General features: G+C 35.8%; 2 protein-coding genes across 4 annotated transcripts; both read left to right on the plus strand.

Annotated features, from left to right (window-relative positions):
* The first annotated feature begins 3,958 nt into the window (after window positions 1–3,958).
* LOC129886662 (uncharacterized) lies at window positions 3,959–11,146 on the plus strand. Its single transcript, XM_055961444.1, has 7 exons — window positions 3,959–4,510; window positions 5,762–6,228; window positions 7,595–7,709; window positions 8,326–9,000; window positions 9,896–9,973; window positions 10,342–10,455; window positions 10,623–11,146. The coding sequence occupies exons 1-7, from the start codon at window positions 4,139–4,141 to the stop codon at window positions 10,875–10,877; spliced, it is 2,076 nt and encodes a 691-aa protein (XP_055817419.1). The 5' UTR covers window positions 3,959–4,138; the 3' UTR covers window positions 10,878–11,146.
* A 966-nt stretch (window positions 11,147–12,112) lies between these two features.
* LOC129886663 (uncharacterized) lies at window positions 12,113–22,506 on the plus strand. 3 transcript variants are annotated; one of them, XM_055961445.1, is made up of 13 exons: window positions 12,113–12,610; window positions 14,860–15,044; window positions 15,119–15,222; window positions 15,907–15,987; window positions 17,266–17,369; window positions 17,493–17,579; window positions 18,678–18,880; window positions 19,174–19,375; window positions 19,452–19,502; window positions 19,572–19,670; window positions 19,762–19,821; window positions 20,139–20,263; window positions 20,840–22,506. In XM_055961445.1, exons 1-13 carry the CDS (start codon window positions 12,296–12,298, stop codon window positions 22,053–22,055), a joined length of 2,832 nt encoding a protein of 943 aa, XP_055817420.1. In that variant the 5' UTR covers window positions 12,113–12,295; the 3' UTR covers window positions 22,056–22,506. The 3 variants fall into 3 exon arrangements, with proteins under 3 accessions (XP_055817420.1, XP_055817421.1, XP_055817422.1); XM_055961446.1 differs by having other exon boundaries at window positions 20,142–20,263; XM_055961447.1 differs by having other exon boundaries at window positions 12,132–12,610; window positions 14,929–15,044.
* The last annotated feature ends 722 nt before the right edge of the window (window positions 22,507–23,228 follow it).

Below are 23,228 nucleotides of genomic sequence, written 5' to 3' on the forward strand. Positions count from 1 at the left end.
TTGAATGTTATTAGAACTCCGGAAGAACTTTTAAAGGCAGTAAAATGTCTGAAAAAGGAGTTTGAAATGAAAGATCTTGAAAAGACAAAATTTTGTCTAGTTCTACAAATTAAACATTTTACAAATGTGATATTTGTACATCAGTCAACATATACTGAAAATATTTTAAAGAGGTTTTATATGGATAAAACACATCCATTGAGTACCCCAATGGTTGTAAGATCTCTTAATATTAATACAGATCCGTTTCGACCTAATGAAAAAGATGAAGAGCTTATTGGTGCTGAAATACCATATCTTAGTGCAATTGGTGCGTTAATGTATTTTTTCAATAATTCTAGACCAGATATAGCTTTCTCTATAAGCTTGTTATCAAGATTTAGTTCTTCTCCAACACGAAGACACTTGAATATAATTAAGCATATATTCAGATACCTCCGAGAGACCATTGATATGCGATTGTTTTACTCAAATGAATCCACATCACAATTGATTGGTTGCACAGATGCGGGATATTTGTCTGATCCCCACAAAGGTCGATCGCAGACGGGCTATTTATTTACATATGGTGATACAACTATATCATGACGTTCAACAAAGCAAATTATGATTGCCACTTCCTCAAATAATGCAGAGATAATAGCCATTCATGAAGCAAGTTGAGAATACGTTTGGTTAAGATCAATAACTCAACACATTCAAGAAACATGTGACCTTTCTTTGAAAAGAGACGTTCTAACAGTATTGTATGAAGACATTGCTGCATGTATAGCTCAACTGAAGGGAGGATACAACAAAGGAGACAGAACAAAACATATTTCACCAATTTTTTTTTACTCATGATCTTCAAAAGAAGGGTGAAATAGATGTCCAAGCAGTTTGTTCAAGTGATAATTTAGCAGATATGTTTACCAAGATATTGTCGATTTCAACCTTTCAGAAAATGATATACAAAATTGGAATGCGACGTCTTCGAGATATCAAATGAAGTTTTCATTAGGAGGAGTAAAATACGCGTTGCTTTCTTTTTTTCCTTAACCAAGGTTTTGTCTCATTGGGTTTTTCTGGTAAGATTTTTAATGAGGCAACACTCAGGGCGTATTATCAGATGTGTGAAATCTTTTTCCTTCATTGGGCTTTTTTCTACTGTGTTTTTCCTAGTAAGGTTTTACCGAGGCACAACATAAATCGGTGTTCAGAATAACTATGTATATTATTTCTTGTAATGTTTGTAGTGCAGCACATTTCATGTGGACATCCAAGGGGAAGTGTTATCAATCAAGTGGCTGTCCACTTTACAATAATGGATAGTCCTTTTTCTTTACGTGTGGGCAAGTTGCCCACTAGTTTTCTCTTCCTTCTGGCTATAAATTACCAGTTTTTTTGGCAATAAAGTAGTGACACACGCACTGAAATTTTCTCTCATAGTCTTTCTCTTTTTCTCTTACTCTCTCCTTCTTATTTTGCTAAGTTAGTTTATTTTATAATAGTTTTATCTTATTGACAATTATAACAAATAATACAATTCAATATTATTCATCTACGCTAACAATCTGCAGAATTTATATCTTAAAAGTTTTTGTTTGTTTTAGTAGGCAAACAAATTTCATTTACTCCTTTTCAATTTGTTTTTAGTATAACGATCCATTTCTGTCGTTATGGATTAGCCAATGGAAAAGAAATTTGGGACATAAATTTGATTAGTAACTTGGAAATTTTGATACTAGGATTGACTTGGATGGAATCTGAGTCAGGTGAGGTCTAAGACATTCCGATAATGGATTGGGATTAATTTTTTAGTTTTGATTGTTTGAAGCTAGTAGCTAAGACGTTAAGGAATTCATAGAGCCTTACGAAAGTGAGCGGGTGAGTAGAACTCCCAAAATTGAATTTGTTGTGAAGGGGTTATTTTAGAACGTCAAAATTTGAGATTGTGTTCTGAAATAGGAGTTTGGGATACGAATTCCGAGCTTCTGTCTCCGTGTAAATCACTGTGGCGAGATTAATCCCACTACAGCGGAACAATCGCGGGTTTTATCAGGGGAAAAGTCCCAAAAACATTATTATTTGCTACAACTTCATTTTTTAATAGCAAGGGGCGACTTAGGCCTGTTTCTTTTCAGTCTTCCACCAAATCCTTCGGTAAAGGTAAGCTAATCATTCCTCTAACCTGTAATTCGATTCTTAGACCTTAGAATCTATAGAAATTCTCTTAGGGAAATGTTTTAGCCTGAAATTAATGGTGGGAAAAGACCTAGTTGGGTGAGATGATCATGAATTTGGCCAAGGGTTATGATTTTGATATAATCCGAGTAATTTAGGCCATTGTTCATTAATTCCTTGTATTCTTTATTTGTTTTAGACCAAGAACAAGTCAAAACACTTCAAAAATGGAAAGCTCCAATACATTAGAGTTTTCAAGACTAATTCGAGGTAGGTGATGGTTGTGTTTGTCTGTTTGTGATATATATGCATGTAAACTACTTCACAAGTATTGTATGCATGATATATGTAGTGGTGGAGCCAAAAAATTTAATAAGGGTGTTTAAAATCTAAAGAAGTAGATACACGAACTAGCCGAAGGAGTTTCGACATCTATTATTTATATATAAGAAATTATTTTAATCATATATAAATAATATAATTTTTCACCGAAGGGGGTTCATCTGAACCCCCTAGTCACAATGTGGTTCCGTCCCTGGATATATGATTAGGAAAGAGGAAAGAACATTAACTAAAATAACATCTTGTGATCAAATTGCATGCAATGAATGTATTATTTGATTGTACAAGTGTGTGTGCCTATTCATTGTGGTTGTGATTGCAATGTGTGAATTTATGTTGGATCAGATACCACGCCACTATACTAATAATTTGGGTATAGGTTTAATGAGAGGATCATCGTTTGACTGTTGCATTGTGATTGGGTATATTTACCTGTATAATTATTCAAGAGTTGACATAATTGTGATGTGATTGTATATTATTGCCTTACTTGTTGTAGTTGCTTGTTCATATTTCATTTATTGAAAATGGCCGTGTGATCATACCAATACATTAATATTATAAAAAAATTGATTCATATTTTTAAAATTATTATATTTTAATTAAATTAATCATAAACACTTAAAGTACGATATTTCTATAACCATCATGAAATGCATTTTTGACAAAAAAGAATAATATTATAAATATCATGTTATAAAATTATTAAAATATTTGACCAAAAAAAATAATCTATCAAGTTTATAACTAACTAATAAATGACTTACAATATAAAATATCAAGTCAATACTATTATAACAAATGAAAATGAAAATTATATCATAAGTTCTAAATTCAAAACAAAAAATTTAACATATTTTGATGTCAAATTTCAACATAACGTACATGAATTTGATTTAAAAAAAAAGAAAAACATAAGTCTATAACCTTATTCAACAATGAATTCTATTTTACTTTAAAAATTAGAACACTAACAAAATTATCCCAATAAAAAAAATAAACATAGAATTAAGAAAAAAATAATACGGATATTTGGAAGGAATCATATGGAATGAGAAGGAAATGAAATATAAATAATATAAAATATAAAATAGATTTTAAAAAAATATTAAAATAATAAAATAAAAATAAATAAATTAATAGAAATAAAAAATAAATTAAAACAAAAAAAATAAAAATAAAAGAAAAAAGTTAACCTTCTCATAATTACACCAGGTAATTATCAACAATTAATAATCTTCCATTGGAAATTGAAGAGCGTAATTACCTTATGCTAGTTATACTTAATTATCTATTCACCAAGTAATTACATGAACAATCAAATATATCAGACAATATAATTATATCCAATAATATGAAAAATTAAATTATCTAAATGACTTTCTAAATAGACCTTTAGTTCTGTTGGTTGGCTAGCCTATCAAGAGTCATTATGTTGGAGTTGAATCGGATAGCTTCTCATTCAACTGGTGGGTAAAAAGAGATAAAAACCTGTTAATTTTCAAAGAGGTTTCTGTAGTTATCTAAAATCTCAGGGAGCTCTGTTGCTATTACCCCCTATTTTCAAACTGCGAACCATTATCATTGCTTGTTCAATTAGAATCGTCAGATTAATCAACGTTGACAAGTGGAGATGGAGGCTACTCCCCCTACCACCGCCGCTGCCACGCACAACCGCCGCCATCAATTGAAGCAACAAATCTCCGACGAGAAAAGGCACCGTTCGATCTTCGAACTACCAGCGAACTTCTTTGATTCCTGCCGCCTCCTCCAGTCTCCGTCAGCATCGCCACTCTCCGTAGTGGAACCACTCGAAAGTCTCTCAGTCAAAACCCTAGACGACGTAGTCATTGATGACGAATCCAAAAAAGAAGTGGAGAACACGGAGAGTTCGAGTAGTAGGAATAGCGCGAAAGAAAGGTGGTCTTGCAATACTTGTAAGGCCGAGTTTGAGTCTCTCCATGACCAGCGTTCTCACTTCAAATCCGATATTCATCGACTAAATGTATGATTTTTCTTCACTCTGTGTTTTTTTTCCTGAATATGTTCTTTGATAAAATTTTAACTATATTCATGCTGGAACGAGCTTGACCTGCACAGAGCATCATGGATAATAGAGGGTTCAATTAGCTGATTCCAACTGATTTGGGATTGAGGCATAATTGATTGATTTTTAATCTGTCTTCTTAGGACAACGCTATTAAGGGTGAGGATTTTGTAAGTGAAAAGATAAAATAAGAAGTACTATTTATTACTTTTCGTGCATTGTTCTTGAAGTTGTGAATTGCTGTGAATAGCACCTTGCCGCCCATCAGACTGATAATTTGTGAAAATTGTGCTTTTTATCTTTATAATTGGACTCAAAGATCTTTTCTTTTGTTGGTTTAAGCACAACTTGTTGCTAGAAGTCATTAGTACTTGTTTTTTCCTTTCATGTTCAAATTTATTTGTTTGTTTCTTTTTTCTGATTACCAAATTAAGTTTTTTATTTTATGCCTTTCTGATAACCAAAGACATAGGTGATATATAAAGAAAGAACTTTAGAGATGTATTTCAAAGAAAGAAATGCTTAGCCTCAATAAAGTACTAGATAATGACTTTGAAACAAAACCATTTTCCCAGTATTTTTGTTTAGTCTTCAGATAAATGAATATACATATGGGTGAGGTTAGCCTTTGGAACTAGCAACTTTTAGATAATATCCCAATATTTGTTGCTTTTAGCTTTTATAATGAGCTAATATAGGCTAATGACGTATCACTAATAGAATTTAGGAATTGGGGTTATGGGAATTGGTCTCAATTTGTTCAGCAAAAGAATATTTTGTCTTCATAATACTTCGTCTAATATAATATTTTGAAAGTGGCAGGACATTGCTATCTGAAATCATCTCTAGTAAACAGCTTTAGATTCTTCTTTATGACCTTGCTTATAAAGGTTCAGAAAATTAATACATTCGTTCCATATGGCCAGAGTGGTAAATTGAAACAGATAGCTCTGCTAGAACATTACAAGCAAAGGCTATTCATCATTGCTGTAGAAGCACTTCAAATTAGCTTGTGTCTCTGAAAATATCACTTGGTTACTCTGCCCTCTAAAATTTTCAATCTGCAGCCCCTCCTTCTCCACCCTGGCCCCCCAAAAAGAAAATATCTTTTCAACTTCTGTTAATATTTTTGTTCCTGAAGGTGCTGATCACATTATACTGGCTGTTCATATAGTAGTTTTAGTAATATCTTGTCAGTACTGATATCAGATAAAGCTAAGCATTTCTGGGAGAGATACTATAAAGGAAGAAGACTTTGATGAGATGACCTCTGATTCCCTATGTAAGGATTATGATTTATCAAGTATTTCTGGATCAGATGATGAAGATGACAAAGAATCTGGTCAGTCCAATGATTTTCAGCGAAGAATAGTTGGAGATATCAAGAACAAAATATTTTTAAAATTGCATAATGGGGAGATCCTTTCACTATGGAAGGGTTTACTCCTGAATGAGTCAGAGAGCATCTTGTTTGAGAATAAGAAGATGCTTGCTGCAGATGATATCAGGAATAGGATATATTTGACAGAAAATGAAGTGACTAAGAAGTTGAAATATCTGATCCACGAACCAAGGGATAATACCCATTTGAGGATTGTGTTGCTTGCAAGAGGTGGGCATTTTGCAGGCTGTGTTTTTGATGGTATTACAGCCGTGGCACATAAGACATTCCACAGGTTAGAGTCTTTGTTGTAAGAAAAAGTGCAACGCTTCTTTTATGCCATTATCTTCGTACCAAAACAACTAATTCAAAGTTTTGCAATGATCAAGCTTTGCTTTAATCTTGTGAGAATATGTTGATAACTTACTACAAAATAGTAGATTACAGAAATTTTAAATCCTTTTCTAGCATATTTTCTATTTAAATGTTTGATCCCTTCATATCAGTGCATCAAGTTAGAGACTAGAAAATTCATACTCCGTGCAGAAATAAGGGTCTCCACAGATATCGACACCAATTCTTTTTACAGTTTTATAGAAGATGTGTATTCTCCAGATTCCGAGGGTAAATAAATGATCAAAATATTGCCTGCAATGAAAAATCTCTTGGAACAAAAAAGATTAAATAGATAAAACATGTCAATTTGTGTAACCATGTGCCAAATACGAGCTTTGACAAATTGCTCAAATTGACAGGTAGAAAGCCAAATTACAGACCATAACTTTTAGTCCACAATGAGAATGAATGTCACTGAAGGATATGAGGGTTATATTGGTCGATCCTTACCCTATTCCTTTAATCTGAAGTATCAGAGTGTGGATAGAACCTTCCTCATTTTTCTTTGAAGGTCATGGGTCGTGTCTATTTCCTCCTTCCTGCATGTAAATCCTTGGCACATCTTTGTTGAACTTTTGAGTTTTATATTGAAAAGATTCCTACAAAATTCTATTGCCAGGAACAGACTAGGTTGTTTCCTCATTTGGCTCTCTATATGGTTGTTCACTTTGTAGCATGTAACAAGATCTCTCTCTTGCAGGGAGGGGTCCTATATTAAAGGTCCTCTCTGCTTTCGTTCAGACTTCTGAGATGTAAGATTTGGCGATCCCTGGAACTAGTGTCCTTTCTCTTGCATGCATTCTGAACTTGTCTTGTTACATATTTCAGTACTGTTGTCATCATTTCCTAATTCCTAACTTGGCTTCAAGAGTTAGGTTATTTCGTTTTTTTCCTTTTTTTCATGTTTCCTTGACAGTGGCCACTGTCAGATGCTTAGATTCTCAGCAAAAGTACTTGTTCGATATTGTTCTTTATCTGGCGCTTACCATGGTTCTTTAATGGTAAAGTCATAGCTACCATTCCAGCATCTCTTCTGAGAGACACATGGGCGGAGTCAACACTTTTAGCTATGGGTTCGGCATAACCCAGTAGCTTTGACTCAAATTATGTATTTGTAGTAAGAAGTTTACCTAATATGTATAAACAGTTTGTCTAGAACCCTTTAAACAAAAAACGTTGTAGTCCAGAACCCACAAACTAAATATCCTAGCTCCGCCTCTGTTGAGAGAATGTGGCTAATTTATATTACTTGACTTTTCTTTTAGATATGTTATTCGGGCTAAGGCCGGTAAGAAACAATCATCAAAAGATGCAAGTGGCAAGATGGCGCACTCTGCTGGAGCATCAATTCGTCGGCATAATGAACTTGCTCTTAAAAAGGTAAAGGGATTGGAGTTTATATAAGAGAGATTATGTTGCATCAATATCCTATTCAGTGTGGCTTGTCAAATTATGTATATTTCTAAATTTTAGCAAGAGCATCCCCTTCAAGTAGGTGCACCAACATATTTTCTCGCATTGTTTGCATGCTCCTCATGAAAAAATTTCCTTATTTTCCTCCCTTTTTTTTCCTGCTGGTGGCAATGGGGTGCTTTTTGATAAACACTTGTTAGACACTTTAATAAATCAGTAGAATCGGGACTTAAGACACTTTAATATATCAGTCCAATCGGCCCTTAAAGTTGGTGCCATATCCGCCCTATGGCTTCTGCTTTCTATGTAGTTGTTTCTTTTTAAAACTTTTTATTCTAGTTTTATTTCATGTTTCTGATGAATTTTATTGGGAGTTCCTTCATATTTTAAATGGATTCCTTATAAGTGGGGTCATTTATGAGACTAGATTGCTTCTGCCTTATTGATCTTACTATTTGAAGTGGCTCTCTCTGATTTGGAAAGGAAAAATAAGGGAGGGGATTGTTTGCTTGTCATATTGCAAGAGAGCAGAGGCACTATGGAGATTGGAGCATATTTCTAATTTTCGCTGTTTGTTAACCAGGAAATCCAAGATTTGTTCACAGCATGGAAGCCTTACTTTGCTGATTCGTCCTGTATCTTCATACACGCTCCCTCTAACAACAGACAACTGTTTTTTGATGGAGATCGACCATATTTTGTTTGTCAGCTTAATGTTATTAGAAATATTCCTTTGACTGTTCGAAGACCTACCTACAAGGAAGCTCGGCGAATATATGGCTTATTGACTCAAGTATCCTTTGAAGTAGATGAGGAAATTGCACCTGCTTGTGAAGAGGTGTCACTATTAAGTGCAAGTGATTTGAGCAGCAAGTGTAATGAGTCCATGGAGGTTTTGAAGGAAAATTTAGAGACTAAGGAAGTCACAAAAGCATCTTCTAGTGTTATGCCATCTCCCAATGCGATCATATCAAGTGAGAGTGATAGTGATAATGACACTGTTGGTACATCCACTCCTTTACATGAAGCAGCAAAGTGTGGGGATTCTGAAAAAGTTTTTGAACTTCTAGAACAAGGAATGGATCCTTGCCTCAAAGATGAGAGGGGGAGAACTCCATATATGGTTGCAACTGAAAAAGAAGTGAGAAACGCATTTAGGCGCTTCATGGCATCAAACCTTGATAAGTGGGATTGGAATGCTGCTAAGGTGCCTAGCGCATTGACTAAAGAAATGGAGGAAACACAAGCTGCTAAACAGGTAACTTCTTGATTATTTTAGGGGGTGTCATATTGATTGTATAATTTTCTGCCGAGGTTCCTATATTTTGGATGTGGAATATAATAGGTTCCTATATTTTGGATGTGGAATATAATTTTTCAAGAAGGATCCTATATTTGGGACATGGTATTATAGAGAAAATTGATCTGGACGTCGTTGTTATTAACTTTGTTGTTTATGCAGACACTCCACCTAATGTTTTCCAATCTCTGAGTCAGGTTGGGGAGATACAATCTCTGAGCAAGGGAATGGGGGATATGAATTAGAAAGTTCAGTCGATTATTATCTCTTTCAATATGACCGTGAAGATTTTAAGAGAGTTCCCTCATTTGGGAAGTGTAAAACAGTGTCATTATGCATATACTGTCAAGCGGATTAATGCATGTTGTTTGAATGCTCTATAATATTGGTCACCTTCTGTTCTTTGTATATGTTAAGTAGTAAGAAGATGTTTAGAGTTTCTTCATAACAAGCATATCACAAATGCAGATGACTTTAAGTGTACATGATGTTCCGAATATTTTCCTATTCATTTGCATTGATGAGGTGTAAATCTTCTTCTTGTAATATGCTTGTACTTTACAAATATGAACAGTGTGAATGTGGAATTACATTAAATTCCTTTCTAGGAGAATATATTTTATCCATGATCCAGGACAAACTGATGGAAGTATTCTGTCTAGTTCTGTCTGCTAGCTATCACATCATAAGGTACTGGACAAGATATACGAATTGAGTTAATTTACTTTTTGCATGTGTTATTTCTCATTTTTCAGCCGTTAAATATGTCTTTTAATTAATCCAACCAGTGAAAATGTGTTTTATACTGCATTATGTAGCTATCTGATATGTACAGTTGTATTTCTCTCCCCAGGCAGAGAAAGACGCCAAGAAGAAAGCTAGGGCAAAAGAGTTGAAAAAATTGCGGAAAGCAAGGCAGAAAAAGGCTCAGGTGCATTTTAATTTATTTTCTGATCAGTTTATGATTCTGAACTTTTTTCCATATCATGTCTTAGGTCTTGCCACAATATTTGTTGGGTCATCTTCTTGCTTGAGCCCGGATTACATGGCATGAATTAAGGAAGAAAGGTTCTAGAGTTACATTTTTTGGTTTTCAGAAACTTCATTTTCAACCAATCATCAAGTTTGCATTTTGCTTGTTTTTCTCTCTCCCTCAGATGAGAAAAAGAAGAGTATTGCTAAGCAGCTTAGAAGTTCATTTGCCTCTTAAACACCCACAACATGGGCTAATTTGTTCATCCTCCTGTTATCTCTCTCTCTCTCTCTTTCTCTCAAAACGTTGTGACATCATTTTTGCAGGCTGAGGCTGCTCAAGGCCAGACTGCTCCATCTAAATCTGAGAGAGGAACGGTTGCTGCTTCAACTCTTAAAGGAAAATCACAATCTAGTCTTTCAGCAAATATATCAAAAGAGGTCATAGAACATATGACTGCTGTATCTTTTTTGTGCACGTATACCTATTACTGCTCGAATTGGAATTTCTTTAGAAGTGCTGCTCAATTTTCATGCTATAATTGTGCTGCGGATGAAGCTTCTTATCTCTTTTATGGTGTCTGATATGTTTTCTCTTTGCCAATCAGGAGGAACTGAAAAGGGCTCATGATGATGAAAGGGAAAAAAGAGCAGCTGCAGCTGAGAGAAGACTAGCTGCTGCAGCAGCCCTCAAAGCTCAAGGCACCAGTTTAGTTTCTGCTCCGGGTGGCTCGGGAACTGACATTCTCTGTTCTTGCTGTAATGGGTCATTGGCTGGCAAGGTTCCCTTTCACAGATATAATTACAAGTACTGTAGTAGTGCATGCATGCACGTGCATAAAGAGATCCTTGAGGACGGATAAGGGAAATTTCTATGTTGAAGTTGTTCATAACCGAGCTCCATCTATACCGTCCACTACCCATATTACAGGGTGCAGAGGCCGGCAATCACCTCAGAGAAAACAACTGCAACATCCATGTTATTATTAAGAGAAATTAAGGGTTCTGTTAGAATTCTGCACCTATATTTATATAATACAAGGGAAGAACTCCACTCAATCTTCCCGATATCTTCAATAACAAAATGTGTTTTTTGGAAAACCACCATAATTTTTTTAAATTTAATTCGTTATGAATGATCCCTCTGTAGTCTGTACCTTTTAGCCTTAGAATGGCACTTGCCTTAAAAATGACATTTCTCCACGTTTCTTTCAGTTAGACCTGCAATGAACTCTCCACAAACAGCGTTGTAGGCACTAAATAAATATTCATAATGATATTGAAGTGTGAAAACTAATGTTCCTGGTAATATATAGTCCCGCCCTTTCTCCAATTGTAATCACTAATCACCAAGAAATCCAAGGGCAATTAGCAGATCTTTTTAATATGCTAGAGAAAAGTACTAATGTTCACTGCGAAAACACAAAGGGAAAACTATATAAATTTGATTCTTTAAACAAACTATTTACTATCGCATAGCCCATTCTTAAATAACTCTTTAAATGTCCACTTGGTCCAAAATTGTTACCGAGCATGCTCCCTTTTGGTTTTGGGCCAAATTCGCACCTAGGCCCAACTCTTTTTTCAGCTTTAATTGCCTTGTAAAATATAGGGGGTAGGGGTGGGTCGTCGGTTCAAAAAGTTATTTAAAAAGTTATTTCCATTCATTTTGACTTGTTTACTATTTTAAGTAAATTTTATTTTTTACTTGTCAGTTTCAATATATCAAGAAAACCTAAAATTATAGTATATCAATTGATATGAATATTGTGATAAAATAATTATATTAAAAATCATTTTTCAAACGGTATGCAAAGTACAAAGTGGACAAGTAAAAATGAATATATAAATAAGTAGCTTACATTTTTTTCCCTTTAGTTTCTCACTCGGTGTCTGATGCTTCAGATCATGCATTGCAGAGTTCATTTGGAGATAATACATCAAACATAGTTTTTTATACTCAAATAAAAATATCTAATTAAGGATAAAACAATCTCACGACAACAAGACATGTTGGTAACGAGGAAGAAAAGAACATACCTGCCCTGCCCCGCCCTGCCCTATTGGCTATTGCTAGTTTTTCGCTTTCTTCGTAATTTGATCGCAACGAATAAAGCATTAGAGCATAGTTTGTGGGTCAAAGCGAAAGAAAAAAAAAAACACAAAATCCAGCCAGCTTCTCCGGGAAGCTAGACAACAACAAAACCCGGTTCAATTAGGGTTCTCAAAATCCCCGCCTTTTCACAACTCCATACACTGTGTGAGAGTAAACACTGAATGAATGGCGAACGAAGACGATAATCCCACAACGCCATTGGTTACGAAACCGAACTCAAACCCTAGTAAAGACCAGTCTCCAGCTCTCTCCGGGTCATGTTCTTCACTTTCCCCCAGCAACTTCAATGGCAATAATAACTGCAAAATTACAGATGCCAATGACATTGTTAATTCACCATTGCAGAGAAATCCCCAAAGCCCTGAAGATTTTATACTATCGGTGGCTTCGAAAATTGCGTCTCAGCCTTTGCAGTATTCTGATCCTGATGTTTGGGGAGTGTTAACTGCTATCTCCGATAAGGCCCGGAAACGTCTTCAGGTCTCTATTCTTCTTCAATACCTCCACAATGCACTCTGTTTCTTTCTTCTAGGAGCTTTTAGTTCCTTTAGAGATTCATACCTCAGTATAAATGTTGAGAATTTTTAGTTTCAGAGAACCACAAATTATTGTATAGTTGAATGGTCAGTTTTACCAAAATCCATATCCTTTATTCAAGTTTAGACTTGCTATTATTAGAAGCTCACAGAGGTGGAGGTGGAGTGTATAGAGTAGTTCTAGGGTGGCCAAAATGCTATATTCCGACCTCATGTTGAGTTTTTTTTAGCTATGGAGGTGTCTTTATCAACTAGTAGAACTGATAACCTTTTTAGCTTCTAGGGTCTATTTCCTAGTTCAAGATCTCTTTTAGGTGTCGTTTGGTAGAGTGTATAAAAATAATGCTAAATAGAGTGTATTAGTAATGCATGTATTAGTTATGCTTGCATTAATTATGTATGCATTAAAACTATTGCATTACTAATACCTAGAAATTCATGGCATTAGTAATACACACTTTAATACACAATAGAGTGTATAACTAATGCAAGCATTAGCTATACATAGGTTGGAAAAAAGTACTAAACAAGGTACTAGTAATACACAAAAAAAATAGGTACTAGTAATACACAAAGCTAATGCATGCATTATTTTTCCTAATACACTCTACCAAGCGACCCCTTACTAACTGGAATCTAAGAATTAGTCGATCTTCCGCCCAAATGAACTTTTTCAATCTTTTGATAACTAAAGTAATGCTTTGATAAATTATCATTATGTGTTGGACTCCGTAGAATTTGACTTAAATCCCCAATTTGAATTCATTATACGTACATAAGTTACATGGTTCTTTACTTCGACAGGATACCCCTATCTAAATTTGATGTTTATGATACTTTTTCAGACCGCCAATAGTATGTAGGTATCAAAAATTAGCATTCATTTTTCATGATATTATACATGGATCAGGTATATATTGGCAAATTCTTCAGAAAATAGTTGTTTCATAGTGTAATCTAATAAGTGAGATCTCGAGAAAGTGTTGGCCAACTTGGCCTAATCTTCTTCCAACCAAAGAAATGATCCGTCCTCAAAAACAAGTTCATCAAAATAATGAATCACCATTGAATTGATACAATGTGAATAGTCTGCAAAGAATGGTTTGAGACTTCACAATGGTTTAATATGCTCGAAGAGAATATGCACTATTGACCAGGAATAAGCTGTTGCACACAAAGCTTTCTAAGTAGCTATCCTTGAAGGGTAGGACTAGGACAAGCTGGTACATCCTAAGTTCCTGTCAAGAATTCTTTAAAGGCTAGACCCAAAACTGAAAATCTGGTCTATTGCATCAAAGCTAAGTTGGTCGGACTCTTCATTTTCAGTGCTGCACCTGTGTCGACACGACGTGGGTGTGGGATCCGTACACGATCTGGTCAACCGGTTTTGGGTACTTTGACCAAATTCAATGGAGAAATTCTGAACGCATTCAATGATGTTTATAATCAAAACAAAAACTAAAGTGAAATTGAAGACAATGGAATACCTTGTACATATAAATTTCTATTGTCACTCACTTTCCTTTTATCTCCTTCCCGGATTCTCCTCTTGATCAATATTCTCCTCAAGTTTTCCACATAATATCTCATTATTTAGGTTTTATAACTCTATTTTTAGATATTTGAATTATTTTTAGCCGAATCCCCATGCCCGCATCCATACATGGATCCTTATCCCCGAATCTTAAAAATTTAGATCATAGAGGATCCGACTTCTACATCCGCACCCGAGCAACTTAGCATCAAAGTATATAGCTGGATGTGACTTGAGTATTCCAGCATAAAATGAAAGCTGCAAACATAGTTTTGGATGCGTCTTTCAAGCCTCCATTAGAAGAGGATTTGAAACTATCACTTACGCTATAGGTATCTGAAGATCTATCAGAAGATATAATGGAATTGAAAAATTCAATTTGGATTAGAGATTTCACCAATGGGTTATCCTTACCGCCACAAGTGTAGATTGAATATATGAGGATATACTCTCTGTTTGTGCATGCTCGTGTTGGGTCATGCCATCCTTAATTCTGATTGCAGATTGCAGTTGATGAAGTAACAGTTACTAAAGAAAAAAAAGAGAGAACAGTTTGTCACTTTTAAGTATGGAATTTAGTATATGATGCAGCATATCGTGCTTTACATCATTGAAGCATTCCTTGTAAACAGTTTTATATGCTGACCATCGTTAAATAGGGGATAAACATGCTTCTCACATCTGAAGAACACTGCCTTGGTCGGATGGTAGATAATACCCGTTTCCAGATTTTGTCTCCAGCTGTTAGTGCACATCATTGCAAGATCTACAGGAAAAAGGTTGTCAGCGAAGATGTGGAGCATCCCACCAACTGTTGCACTGCAGTCTTCCTGAAAGATTCAAGGTTGACCATCTTTTGTGGACCTTTTATGCTGCAACTTGACACGAGTTAACTAATCTATTTTGGTTCTTCTGCAGTACAAATGGGACGTATCTGAATTGGGAAAAGTTGAACAAAAGTAGTCCAGAAGCCAGACTTCGTCATGGTGATATTATCTCTATTGCTTTTGCTCCACAACATGGTAGAGTACCTATTTTTGTAACGTTTCGGCTTGCTTCTTCATACATGTACATGTTCTATCCAAATATCGTACTGTCAAAATCCTTATTTATTAGGTCTTTATTCTCTAGGTAAATTTTTCTGGCCCTTCAAATGGCCCTAATTATTTTGTCAGTGAGTGACAAGTGTGGGTTGTATTTAATCTGAGTTTGAGATGGTATATGGGCACATAAGTTTCGTCTGTTAACTGTCCGTGAGATAAATAAGGTTTTGTGGGGAGTATATCCAAGTGCTTCTTTGGCAGAAAATTGGCCCCTCCTCCACCACTGGTTGAGATGATCCTACTACAGCCTTTGCTTTAGTTATTTCCTCTATTGATTTTACTCCTTCCCTCTCCCCCCTCCTCGTTGACATTGTATCTTCAAGTTGACATACTCTACAAGGATTTAGAGTCATAACTCCCATCCCCACCACTCCTGAAAATGAATTGGAAAAGAAAAATATTATCTCTTGTTATGTATTTAAAATAGAACCCGACTTTCTTTATTTTGTATAAATTAAACATAATTTTACTTTTGAATAATAGGAATTTCTCCGCGCCATGATGGGTAGCTGAAATCTTGTCTATTTCTCACAGCATGATTTCTTTTACATAAATATGACTGGAACTTTGAAAATACTTTTAATTTCCTTGCAATATTTGCAGAACTTGCATTTGCCTTTGTGTTTCGAGAAATTCTCATATCCTCTTCTTCAGCTGATGCTGCCGTTCTAAAGAGAAAAGCAGGTAGATTTTCTCAATGACTGTGCCTTCATCAGTATCATCATTCTGGAACATTTCATCTAAATCTGTATTCTGCAAGTAGTATGATTTGCAGGTTTTAGTGAATTTGTTCAGTTACACTGCTTACTGGTTCATTACTTTTATCTTTATGGATTTTGTCTTGGATTGGATTGGTCCTTCGAGAATATTGTTGAAAGTCACCCTTGAGATGCTTAAGCCCTGAAAAATTAGGTATAGGCGTAAGCTAGGCTTCCCCTCACTTAGGCAATTTTTCTGTGCAGGCATCAAAATGCTACTATATGTACCAATGCACAGCTGAGCTCCCTATTGAAAAGGACGACTATAGACAATAAATAATTCTGATAAACAGATATATTAATTGGTGAGGAAATTTATGGATGAATATGTTTTGTGATTAGAAGTATGAAATTTGAAATATAGTATAAGAAAACTAACCACTAAACCAAATTAGAAATTCATTATAACATCTTTGTATCTATATCAGAAATTTATGGTTTTTGAACTTGATTGAGATGGTTCTATTTTGTATATTTCAGGTAATTGCTTTTCTTAAATTCCTTGGCTCATTTTATCATATAATTATAGTCCTTTTTTTGCTTGCACTTATTGTAGTTTTAGGTTTCCTTCATATGCACCTTTCAAATCTGAAGCATGTGCTTCAAGTTTGCTTTGTGATTAAACCCTAGGACACTTGGCGTGTTTCTTCTCTTTTGTTGTTGCCTTTGACAGCAATACTCTTGGACTCTATGGATATTGATCTAGCTGAAGGAAAAAAAAACTTTATGCACTCTTTAGATCATAGTAGGATACCCATTTTTGCTGGTTCAAACTTGAATAAAATTTTGGATTCTGATTCATTATCTGGCCAAAGTATTCACACAAAATGTTAGGAAGCCTGATCAATGAATCCTTCCTTAAGAATTTTGGTACTACAGTTGAAGCATTGTAGAGGACACAATTTTTTTTTTGGACGTGTTTAGTGTTGCCAATTTCTGATGCAAATCTTCCTCAACTTTTTCTTGGGCTGAACTTTTATTGAGCATCATATTTGACGTTTTTTTATTCTTATAGTTTAAATATAAGTATCAATGGGTTTATACCCTTACCCAATGATTATTGTTGTCTCTATATCAGGCAGTTGTAAAGTTAAATGAGATGTTTGATGTCTTACTTTTATATTAGTTGCTATGTATGCTGTCTAATATTCATAAGCTGGGTAAAGCTAACTTTACTGATATGCTTGTGTCTTTTCTGATTTAGAGGAGTTTGGTTCAGAAAGCAAAAGACTCAAGGGTATTGGAATTGGCACTTCTGAAGGTCCCATTTCTCTGGATGACTTCCGTAGCATGCAGCGGTCAAATACGGTAGTTTTGCCATTCCCATTTATCAAAAAAAAAAAAGAATTGCTTTCATGCACTGTCTGTCAAGGTCACTTGGTTTCATTCCTATTCGACCTTCCTATGATTTCAGTTCTGTTACCCTTGTAGGAACTGAGGAAGCAACTCGAAAGTCATGTTGCAACTATTGATTCCTTGCGAACTGAAAATCGTGCTGTTGTGGACCATCATGAGATGGTATGCTTACTTTTGCGATTTCAGAATAAACAACTGCTGTAAAATTGCTTAATTTTGAACGTAATTAGTGGTACTACTAAAAGTGTTGAGACAGATGGGTAGAAGACTCTGTGTTACACCAATGCTAGTTGATTCAACACCTTCAACTGTGTTAACACTTTAAACTGAAAAGCTTCCTTAAGTTTGTTGCTAATTCCCACAGCATCATAAGATTGAAAAACCAGGATCACTCCTAACATGCCATGCTAGCATTTTTGTTTTTTTGATGAAGGCTAACATTTTTGTTTTTAAAGTTATGCAACTTTTGATTGCAAATATTATTTCTGTTTCCAAATCTCTCCACCTTTTATAAAGGGTTCTTTGATAAGCTGAAATGGTCTGCAGGATCATAGAGAGTAGAAGTATGACTAGACAAAATCCAGTCTTTGTCAGATTCTCTAATTCTGAAAGAACAGTGTAACCTACAAAAAAGCTTTGCTACTAGCTATTCATTCTGGAGAGAAATGTGGTGTCTGAAACTTTTGATAATTTGGATAGTATCAGAGTCCAGTGTGGTTTAATAGGCTTGTTATTTGCATTATCGTAGCTTATTTAAGAAGTGTGTCATCATATTGATTTGTCAGTTAATATACAGTTAAGTTGAGACAAGTTTGCTTTGTCTAATATCTTGTTCGATACGAGAGGTTAAAGAGGAAAAACATGGAAACAGTTCTCTTATGGGGTACATATAATGGGAAACGTTAATATATCAAAAGAAATAGAGAATGGCAGTTGTTTCTTCTCAGAGAAAAAGACTATGGAAAGTATTCCATATATTACATTCCATGCGTTTTTTTCATGTTACATCCATGTAAGTATATGAGCTGTACAGCCAATTCTGATGATTAAAGATGCTAGAGGTATGTGAAAACTGTAGTGAGAATTCTATAGTAAATCTTGCGAGGGTGTCCGATCTGTTTTTGTGAGTAAACGGAAATTGATCATTCTTTCTTGATCGACTCCAGTTTCTTGTATGGTCATATGGTACTTTCTCCATTACTTATAGGTGACGGCTCCCATCCGTCCACCTGTCTGAGTGAGCTTTCCTTTGTCTTGCAGGAAATGAAAGAATTGAGGGAGTCAGTTTCTAAATCATACCTTGAACAACTCAAAGAAGTACAGCAGTTATTGGAAGCCAAGGGAAAGGAGTTAGTTGACTCAAGTAGAATATCTGCAGAGCAGAAACATGCGTTGGAAGATCTTAATGAAAGACTAAGTGCATCTGAGCAATCATGTGTTGAGGCCAATGAAATAATAATCAGGTAATGGCTGATGCCATTGATTAAGTAGGGAAACAGTTGAGACGAAACATGAATGACAGTATGCTTTATTGCATTTATCTTGTCCCATTTCCTATAGCTTGTTTCTTCATTAGATAAGCTCAAAAGTCTCAGTTCATTATATTTATCTCCTTGTCCTCACATGGCTTATACTAGTCTCTATGTCATATAGTTATCCTGATTTTTAGTCTTTGGGAACACACTCTTCTGGAGAAGCTTGTGATAAGTTTTAGGAAAAGTGAGTTAAAGATTTGAAGTGATGTCTGCTTTTTCAGCCAGAAAGCATCAATTTCAGAACTGAAAACTTTGCTAGATGAGGAGCGTGAACAGAGGAAAGAGGAACGTGAAAAGGCTGCTTTGGATTTGAAAACCTCTACACACAGAGTGCAGGCCGAAGCCCAGGAGGAAATAAGAAGGCTCTCAGAATCTGCTGTCAAACGAGAAAAAGAGCAGCAAGAAATTATTAATAAGCTTCAGGTAGAAAATAACCTGTACTATTCACGGATATAGTGAAGCGTGTCATGTCTCTTTCTCATTCAGCTCATAATGGCAGGAAGATGAGAAGGAAAGATGTTCATTGGTGGAAACGTTGAGATTCAAGTTGGTAATATTGCTTAACCTACCTTTTGTTTACTGCAAGTCATTCCAGCTCTAATTCATTAGCTTGTAACAGGAAGACACCAGACAGAAATTGGTTGCTTCTGACAACAAAGTTCGTCAGCTTGAAGCTCAACTTCGTGAGGAGCTATTATCTTCTGCATGTAGGAAAAAAGTAAGTATCTGCTGTCAAGATATCAATTGCTTCCCTTTTCAGTTCCTTGGTTGAGAAGCTGACATGTTGCATTTCAATTTTTTTGTTATAGAGAATAGAGGAACTTGAGCATGAGAGGAACATGTTGAGCAAAGAGCTTGAGAGTGAAAAGGTAGGATGTCCCACATGAATTTCAGGCATTAATTATTGAAATATGGATCTTGGGATATTCCCCTTTGTTCGCTACTTGATTGAGCCCCATGGCGTGGAAGGAAAGATAAGATTTCGTGCTTTCCTTTCTGTAGGAAATTTTTGTTATGTTTGATAATTGGAAGAAGTGATTGCTTACTTGCGCCTCGCTAGAAGTGAATCCATATTTGTTTTAAAAATTAGCACATGTTTTAAAAATTATATGTGCAGGATAGAATGACAAATATGAATTCTGATCTTTTCTTTTGTTCTCTCTATCAACTCTTTTGCTGTCGGTAGCAGGCAGCTCGAGAAGAGGCGTGGGCCAAGGTTTCTGCTCTTGAATTAGAGATCAGTGCTGCAATGCGGGATCTTGATTTTGAGAGGCGCAGACTGAAAGGTGCTAGAGAAAGAATAATGCTACGGTAAGAAGTGGACGTGTGTGTATGCTACTAATGTCAATTAGGTTTACTGGATTGAAAAAATGTCATTGAAAATTTATTGCTTCTGGATCTGACACAATCCATCTTTTCCCTTCTTATAAAGCAGTATAAATGCTAAAAGTAGAGGTTGTCCAAGTTGAGTGGATTTTTAGTGATGCTTTTTCCTCATAATTAGACAAACCTCAATTGATTTTTGAGATAGCCATATGTCAGCCTAGTCTGTTGACATGTGTTTAATGGATGTCTTATTTTTATCATTACTATTTGTGTTAAGAACAATCCTTTTAAGATCTTGAGTATCTGAGAATGAGATGATGTTTTTACTTAAAAAATAAGCCAATAGCCAAACAAAATCATTGATACCATACAAGATATTACATGTATCATTTCACCTAGAGCGCATGTCCAGATGATTTACACAGTAATGTGCTGAGCTTTTATAATCCTCTTTATATGTTGGATATGTTAGTGTTTGCTTACTGCCTTTAATCTTTGGACATTTGTCTCTCTCGACTTGCCTTATATAATGGTGGTTTATATTAAGCGTTTGCAATGCAGAGAAACACAACTTCGGGCTTTCTATTCTACTACTGAGGAGATCTCAGTTCTGTTTGCAAAGCAGCAGGAGCAATTGAAGGCAATGCAGAGGACATTAAAAGATGAGGAAAATTATGAGAATACATCTGCGGATATTGACCTTAATCCATACAATGGGAATGCGAATGGATCCCTATTAAGAGAGATTGTAGGAGATGGAAGCCACAATGTGACTAGGGCTGGCTGCAGTACTTCCAACCAGAGGCGTGTCAGGGAATTATTTGAATTATCAAGTGACGACGCAAGTGCTACAGAGAAGCATGATTGCAATAACAGAAGTGAAGGGGGACAAGACACACAGGAGGTAGAATTTGCTGGTGCTCAATGTGTGAAGGGTGGATTTGGTTCTGAAGTTGATGGTGTTGGGACAGCACCCCTGGAGGGAGATGCTGTGGGAACTGAGCTAATCCCTGAAAGTGATACTGCTGGTGTAGCAGCCAATATGGAGGGTGACCTTGTTGGAACAGAACACGTGCAAGAGACTGAGAGCTTGGGAATCAATAGTGAAAGGAATTTAGATTTGAACAGGTTCTGTGCTTTTGCTGAGAACACAATGCAGCTGGATGATGGAACTCCTGGGAAAGAAGCTCAGGTGCAGAACCCTGCAATTTTTCATGAGAGTATGCCTCCTTCTCCAGCAAATAATGTCGCTGAGGGTGATAATGTGATTGAAGATAATGTGATAGAAGATACTGAAGCTGAAGGAACCATCAGGACAGCTGATCTTTTGGCTTCAGAGGTTGCTGGGAGTTGGGCGTGCAGTACGGCTCCTTCTGTCCATGGTGAGAATGATACTCCTAAGAGTAAAGACAATGATGCATGTCCTGCAACTTTACAAGATTCATATGCTCAAGTGGGTGAAAGTCAATGTGCTACATCTACTTCCAAAGCTTCTTCTAGATGGGATCAAAAAGATCATAAAGCACTAAGTGAGATGATTGGAATTGTTGCTCCTGATTTGAAGGAGCAATTCAGTCATGCAGTTGGTAGTGACTGTGATCAAGGAGGAAATGAGGGAGACACTTCTGATTCCGCTACCGAAAGCTGCTCTGATGATGAGGATAACATAATGAATACCGAAGTTGCATCTGATGCAGAGACAGTTGACGGTGAGAAAGTGAATGAGGATGTAATGGACGAAGATGATGAAGCCACCCAAGAAGATTCTGTTGGATAGCCAGCATACTTGTGGATTGAATTTGGTGTTCTCTCTGATTTTTTTTAGGATTTAGAAGTGCAAGTGTGACCATGGGTCATGGAGCTGCACCCCAAGCCTTTGTAAACAGGAAGAATGGAGGCTCGTGCTCTGATATCAGATTTTAAACTCAGCATTTCAGACAGCTTGGATCATGTACAGAAGGTAGCCTAGCAGTGCATGTGTAAATTTTCGGTAAGTTTCAATTTACTTTAGCAGTTTGTAACCATTTAGAGAATTGCATAGAACTAGAAATCTTGGTTAGGCTAAGTCAATGTGCATTAGGTGCTGATTGTTTGCTCGGCGTCCGCACCTCTAGTAAATTATCAACAGTGTAGACCGGCTTATTCTTTTTCTTAATATTATTTTTGTAGTTATGTTTTCTCCAAAGTACACAAGGACTTGTGTGGTCATTTATTCACTATTTTGGTAATGATTAAGCTTCTCTGCTGAGCATTTTAGTTTCTTCCAGAGATAGCAGAAAGAGTTTTGAGTGCCTGATCTGACCATCTTCTGTGGAAGCTAAACATGTGAAATATGTTAGACGAATTATTTCGAAATCTTAAAATGGGTGTTTTCCCATTACCTAAATTGTTGCCCAACTATTTTTTATGAAGGTTCATCATTGTCTTCACTTTTTTCTTGGGTCATCATTCAAATTACGCCACTCTAAAATAATATTACCACACATATATGAAAGAGTTAATAGTCGTAGGAGCAACAGGTAATAAGTTTATACTGTTCAATTAAGGGACCATTTGAATTGTCCACACGTAGTAATTGGATAAGCACCACAAGTCCACAATCTTCTTCCTCCCATAATCATGAACAAGACTCCAAGAGAAAGGAAAAAAGGATATGGGTTTAATGATGGTAATTGAGAAGTAGATATAGCCCAATTCTGGCTCCTTTTGACTCTCCACCATCCTCATTCACATGCACTTGCAACTTGCTTCACGTGTCCTTTTCTAGACAACATAAATACAATTCCTCTGCTTTAATTTATTTATCACCTATTTTCTTATTCAAACTTCTTGAAGTATAACCACAAAGGATGTATGTGTTACGAAATCACACTGGAAGGGAGGTTTATGTATTATTCTTTATAGCTTAGTCTAGCTTGATTGACTTTGTTGATAAAAAAAATACTAAAAA

The sequence above is a fragment of the Solanum dulcamara genome, chromosome 4, assembly GCF_947179165.1.
Source record: "Solanum dulcamara chromosome 4, daSolDulc1.2, whole genome shotgun sequence".
In the NCBI taxonomy this organism is placed as follows: Eukaryota; Viridiplantae; Streptophyta; class Magnoliopsida; order Solanales; family Solanaceae; genus Solanum; species Solanum dulcamara.

Coding starts and splice junctions, on each gene's coding strand:
- LOC129886662 (XM_055961444.1), top strand. CDS start 4,139: ATGGAGGCTACTCCCCCTACCACCGCCGCTGCCACGCACAACCGCCGC. Junction 6,229..7,594: donor GCACATAAGACATTCCACAG/GTTAGAGTCTTT, acceptor CTTTTCTTTTAG/ATATGTTATTCGGGCTAAGG. Junction 7,710..8,325: donor ATGAACTTGCTCTTAAAAAG/GTAAAGGGATTG, acceptor TTTGTTAACCAG/GAAATCCAAGATTTGTTCAC.
- LOC129886663 (XM_055961445.1), top strand. CDS start 12,296: ATGGCGAACGAAGACGATAATCCCACAACGCCATTGGTTACGAAACCG. Junction 12,611..14,859: donor AGGCCCGGAAACGTCTTCAG/GTCTCTATTCTT, acceptor ATCGTTAAATAG/GGGATAAACATGCTTCTCAC. Junction 15,045..15,118: donor GTCTTCCTGAAAGATTCAAG/GTTGACCATCTT, acceptor GTTCTTCTGCAG/TACAAATGGGACGTATCTGA.